The following is a 6,311-nucleotide window of genomic DNA, read 5'->3' on the forward strand; positions in this document are numbered from 1 at the left end:
AGGAGCTTCTCTGGCCCAGGCTAGCAACATTAGTCTTTAGGTACAAATGTGGGTGTTTGGGAAGCAGCTGGACTACCTGTCAAGTTAGAAAAAATACCAGCAGGATATTCTCCTTTAGAGGCTGAGACCTCTCTCTAGCCATGAGGGTTTTCAGTCTTAGACATATCTTCCCTCCTGTGGAGTGGGTCTCAAATCCAGTTGAGTAACATGGTGACTGACTCCAGAGTATTATTGCCACTGTTGCACTAATGTGTACATCTTATTTGTTAGGTCAGAGCTGTAACACACAGGGTTCACCACTGGGAAGCAGCCCACCTAGTACCTTTTAGTACTGGGCAGAAAGGGGGCTTCTAGCTCGCTTCCAGCTTCATTTTTCTGTGTCCTGTGTCTAGGGTGTATACTGTCATTTGCAGCAGGACTTTAATATCTAGTTCTGGAGGAGAACAAAGAGCAACAGCAGTGGGCTGTATTGTTTTGGGAACTTCATGGGGGCGTCTGGTCAGAGACTCATGGGAAATGTCTTGCAGTTGTAGCTGGGATTTTTGGTCAAGACCCATGGCTTCTGGCAGCATCATTGTCAGATCACTCAGGGTACTTCAAACTGTTTTGTTTTTGTTTTTGTTTTTTGTTTGTTTGTGTGATTTTTTGTTTTATACAGTGGTGCACTTCCATGTGGTTTTTGCATGCATCCTTGCTTTTGATTGACCCTTCCTACCCACGACCTTTACCTTTCGTCTATTCTTCAAGTTCCTTTTTTAGTTAAACCTTTTTGCCTCTGGTATGCCTCCTTTTCATATCATATGGAGAAACACTACTTTTTAAAAATGAGAGGAAATGAAGTAACACAATGAGTTGTGGTATGATAGAGAAAACAGAGGTTGAAATCATAGTATTTAGAAGAGAGCATGGCCTTGATGTTCAGTTCTGCCACTAATTCTTGAGCAAGTGACCTAACCTCTGTGACTCTTTACTTTCATGCTAGGTACGTTGATACAGGTTTGTTCTGTAAGCTGTATCAGATCTTATTTGTAAGTGGTGGCTTCTCTTATTTATCAATTTATTATACACATTAACTACATTAAGGTAGAGTTTTGCTCCCATTGACACTAGGACATCTCAAACATTTTCTCAGACTTTTGACCTTTTTTTTTTTGTGGTGGGTTCAAATGTAATACCTATTTTAAAGTTGGATGTGAGCATTAAAAATATACATCAAGGTGCTTCAGAGATGGCTCAGAAGTTAAGATCTCATCCTACTTTTTCAGAGGACCTGGCTTTGAAGTCACCCACATGAGTGGCTCAAAAGTGCCTGTAACTAACACCAAGGGATCTAACATTCTGTTTTGGCTTCCCCAGGCACCCACAAACACATGACATGCCATTCACACACACACGCACACCACACATACACACCACACACACACACACACACACACCCCACACACAAATAAATAAACAAGTGAACAGATAAAATGATAAAAATTTAAAAGTCACAATCTATAAAGCCAGGTTTGAATCAGAAGGCCATCTCAGATTCCCTCATTACTGCACACCATTAGTAGATTCAGCAACTCTTTAAATAAATATATTTCTGTTTTCTTAATTGTCGCTTGTCTTGGGAAGGGGTTTTGGAAGTTTTTTTCATTTAAGATTTTTTGATAAAGAACTTAGGTTCAACAGCATCTTTTGAATTTTACTAGTTATTAAAATGATACATAGAAAGATAATTTTATTAATTTAAATACACGTGTGAAAACTAACACCAGGATTTGATTTCTTTTTTTCTACAAAAACAAATAAGAAAAAAAAAATCTAAGGTGGAATTATGTTTTATGAAATAGATAAAAGTATTTTGCCTTACTTTTGCCTATGTAGTGTGGCAAAATAAAATTTCCAAATGAAAAATAAAACCTAGGGTGCTTTGTGGCTCTAAGTTCTATGAAAAAGACCTTGCTTAGGTCATAACGGTTGTACTTAGCCACTAATGGATTAGCTACTACAGAGCCAAGCACTTAGAATTAGTGAGGGGATTTTAATAAAAATGTATCACTGTGTTTATGATCCAGGGTTCTCTTGTTCATCTTCCCAGAAATACACTGCCACACTGTGAATTGTATCGTGAGCCATGTTTTGTTTTCTCTCAGGTATTCAAGGTAAGAAAGTCATGGATGTGGACTCAGAATCTCTTCCTTCTTCCAGCAAAGAACACAGTGTGTCTTTGAACCTGAAGTTGTCACCCCAGGAGGAAGTGAAGCCAATGAGAGAGCCAGAGGCCACACCCCCTTCTCCAAGAACTTTACTGGCTATTCAGGCAGCCATGTTGGGAAGTAGCTCAGAAGAGGAGCCAGAGAGTGCAGAGGGAAGGCAGTCTAAGGAGAGGAACTCATGGGCCACTGCAGATGCAGGCTCCATATCACCACAGACCCAGGCAGCTATTCAGAAAGCTCTGGATGATGATCAAGATGAGAAAGTGTATGCCAGCAGTGGTGATCTAGCAGTGAAAATGCTGCTTGGAAATGGTCTGGACCAGGAGCATGTTGAAGAAATGGTAGTGAGAGGCGGAGGCATGCCATTTGACACGGCACCCCTCTTACCCAGTATGACTGAGGTTAAGGAGTGTGCAACCAGTGCCAGCAGTGAAAAAGTCCAGACAGCCTCGGCACATTCATTTGGTACTGCTTGCCATCCATGTGATACTCCGAAAGAAACAAGGTCTCTTGCTCATGTGGTGAATGAAGTGTCGCAGATAAGTAGTGAATGTGAGTTCCAGGGCAGGCCAGCCGCCCTTTCATCAGCATTCATAGAAACTCCGTGCAGCTATGCCTCTGGAGTCCTCAGTGAAAGGGAAGCGACCCTGGCACCTCTGATAAGAACACAGTCTGATCAGAGGATAGACATGCACCCTGAAGATCCTGAGCTACAAAAGGGGCTCTACCCACCCGAGAGCAATCGTAATTCCTCTCATCCTTCAAGTGACGATGAAGCAGAAGGTGCAGAAAGTCCTGCTTCCAAAGCATGTAGTACCTTTCATGTCCCTTCAGAGGCAGTGGGTAACTTAGAAAATGTGTTGTCTTCTAATGCTGAAGAACATGGAGATTTCCAGAAAACCACCCAGCTGCTGGAGATGCCTGAGGCTGCTGCCAGGGAGCTGATTTCAGCTCCAAAGCCCATGGGACCAATGGAAGTGGAGTCTGAAGAAAGCGAGTCTGATGGTAGGTATTCCTTTAAGGGAATGGAATGAGAACTCCATGTCTATAAGGACTGAGAGACTCTGTAGTGTAGCCCTATTTTGCTTTACAGTCAAGGAACCAGGAAGAAAGTATAAAGGAGCTTTCTAGGGACTCACATCCAGGATGGGATACCCTGCTTTGCTGGGCTAGCCTTGAGATTTTAAGATTTTATTTTTATTTTACATGTATGGGTATTTTATGTGCAAGTGTATCTGTGCACATGTGCATGTAGTGCCCATGGAGGCCTGAAGAGCGCATCAGATCTCCTGAAACTGGAATTAACACATGATTGTGAACTGTTCTGTGGGCACTGGTAACTAAACACAGGGGTCTGCAAGGGCAGCAAACATTTACGTGCTGAGCCATATTGTCAGTCTCTGTCCTTGGTATTCTTAAAGGGACTTCATGCTTGGAAAAAAGAAAACTGAATTTCCTTTAGCTTTTGTTAAATCTTTACTATGACATAATTATAAAAATTAAAAAGAATACTGACTGATTCACACCTAACCTTAGAGGTCAGTATTTTGTCCTGTTTATTTTATATTCTTTGACTCTGTCTGTCTATCTGTCTTTCTGTTTCCCTCCCTCTCCCTACTCCCTCTACCTCTTCATCTCTCTCACATCTTCTTCACATGTTTGTCTCTGTCTCTCCTCTTCATTTTCTCCATGTATATCTTTCCTCTCTCTTTGTCTCTGTATTTTTGTGTACACACATGCCAGTGATACTCATTGTTTATAGTTTATTTGTGCAGTTGGCACTTTGCTTTCTTTATGGGCATTTGTCTATAGTTTTTTTACTGGTTTCAGTGCAGCGACAGAGACAAGCAAAAGACCATTGGTAGGGTAGTGGAGTCTTGAGCAGGAATATCCAGATGTGGAGCATCCCCATTCTGCTGCCCTACTGTGGGTACTCTCAGGCAAGTCACATAACATTCTGAACCTCATTTCATAATGAAATCATATATATACACATAAACACATAAGCACAGTTGTGCACATATTCATAGTGTTTGTGTATGGAACATATGTATTTGTTAATTTAGTATTTGAAATGACTTTATAGACCATACTTAAAGTAGTAAAGATAGCTGTATGCATATGCTTATATATAATTTATGTTCTGCAATTAGTCAAATTTTTCTATCTATCCATCTATCTATCTATCTATTATCTATCTATCTATGTATCTATGTAATCTATTTATTTGAGACTCATGTAACCTAGATTGGCCTCATACTTGCTATGCAGCTGAGGCTTGTCTTGAACTCCTGACCCTTCAGACTCTTCCAGCTGAGTGCCAGTATTATAGGTCTGAACTACCATACCTGGCTTTATTTTCACATTTGTACTTTCTCCCTTTGTCAGTGTTTCATGGAAAGGAATTTAGGGCCCAGGAGAATATGCTGCACCCAAGAGAACTTCCAGTGACTTGTTTTAGCATCCTTGGTTGGTCTCTGTCTGAGGAGAGAGCTACTATGATGGTTGCCAGGTGGTGTTGGCCAACCCCACCCTTCCTTGGGCATTGATTAGTTGTATCCTATCATAAGGAAGACCCTTCTCCCATGTGTTGTTATTGTCATGGATTGCAGTATTCAGTTACAGTCTAACACTATATCTTATTTTGTCAAAGTGTCCTTGCTTTGGGTGGATATGGGTTGTTCTTCAAGAAAGCTCTGTGGCTTTGCCAGTTCCTAAATGTTTCAGGTCTTTTTTATATTGATTTTGCTGTAGCTCTGGATTTCATCACTGAACCCTGACTCTTAGTAGAACTTACAAGTCAGGCACTGGCTCCTGGGTGAGCTTTCTGTTTCCCTCAGTAACAACCATGAAACAAACATGCTCTTTCTCTCTCTGTCTCTCTGTCTCTCTGTCTCTCTCTCTCACACACACACAAACACACACATACACACACACACCATGTACATATGCATACTCACAGCTGCATTTATTTATGTACCCATCCATCTTTATGCTTATGGTTCCATTCTAACATCCTAGGGGTTTATTCTGGAATTTCTCTTCTTTTTAGTTCCTCCTTGTCTCTAGCCTCTCTTATGTCCTGACTTTCTACTAACACTCAGGTTAGCAGGCCTTGGTATTCCCCTCTGCTGAAGAAGAGTATGGAGAGAGAGGACATCCTTGTCTTGTTACTGATTTTAGTGAAATTGCTTTGAGTTTTTCTCCATTTAATTTGATGTTGGCTATTGGCTTGCTGTAAACTGTCTTTATTATGTATCCCGTATCACTCAGGACTTTTATCATGAAGGGGTGTTGAATTTTGTCAAAGGCTTTTTTCTACATCTAATGAGGTGATCATGTATGTTTTCCCCTTTCAGTTTATTTATAATTATATTTACTGATTTTCACACATTGAACCATCCCTACATTGCTGGGATGAAGCATACCTGATGGAGACGGATAATTTTGATGATGTGTTCTTGAATTCAGTTTTTGAGTATTTTATGTAGTATTTTTTGTTCAAAAGGAAATTGGTTTGTAATTCTTTGTTGAATCTTTATGTGGTTTGGGTATCATAACTGTGGCCTCATAAAATGAATTGAGCATTGTTCCTTCCGTGTTTATTTTGTGGAATAATTTGAGGAGTATTGATGTTAACTCCTCTTTGAAAGGTGAGCCATGTGGGCTAACCAGTTGAAGTTAGGAGCTACCCAGGTGAAACATAGTAAGTAGTAATTTGGGGTTATTGATAGGAGACTAGATTCTAACAGCATGGAGGTAGACAGCTGCCAAGCAATTGTGCTGATTAAGGCTTATTGTAAATATAAAGACTGTGAGTGTGTCTTTCATCCGGGGATTCAATAACCAAAGGCAGGATGGAAGCTTGGGATTTTTAAATATTAAATACTACATGTACCCATTTTCACTTCTGATTTTGTTAATTTGGATATTATCTCTCTGCCTTTTAGTTAGTTTAGGTAAGGGTTTGTCAATTTTGTTGATTTTCTCAAAGAACTCTGATTCTTTGATCATTGATTCTTTATATTGTTCTCTTCTTCTGTTTTACTGATTTCAGTTTTATTTTTTTTCTTGCCATTCACTCCTTATGGGTGTGATTTTTCT

The 6,311-nt window shown here is 40.1% G+C and overlaps 1 protein-coding gene across 1 annotated transcript in view; it reads left to right on the forward strand.

Moving 5' to 3' along the window:
* The window catches only part of Ercc5 (ERCC excision repair 5, endonuclease), a 44,110-nt gene that overhangs the window by 18,233 nt on the left and 19,566 nt on the right, over positions 1 to 6,311 (forward strand). The window contains exon 8 of the mRNA XM_031368976.1: positions 2,124 to 3,212. Coding sequence (XP_031224836.1) covers positions 2,124 to 3,212 — 1,089 coding nt within the window. The remainder of the gene's footprint in view (positions 1 to 2,123; positions 3,213 to 6,311) is intronic.

Source organism: Mastomys coucha, unplaced genomic scaffold (assembly GCF_008632895.1).
Source record: "Mastomys coucha isolate ucsf_1 unplaced genomic scaffold, UCSF_Mcou_1 pScaffold14, whole genome shotgun sequence".
Lineage (NCBI taxonomy): Eukaryota > Metazoa > Chordata > Mammalia > Rodentia > Muridae > Mastomys > Mastomys coucha.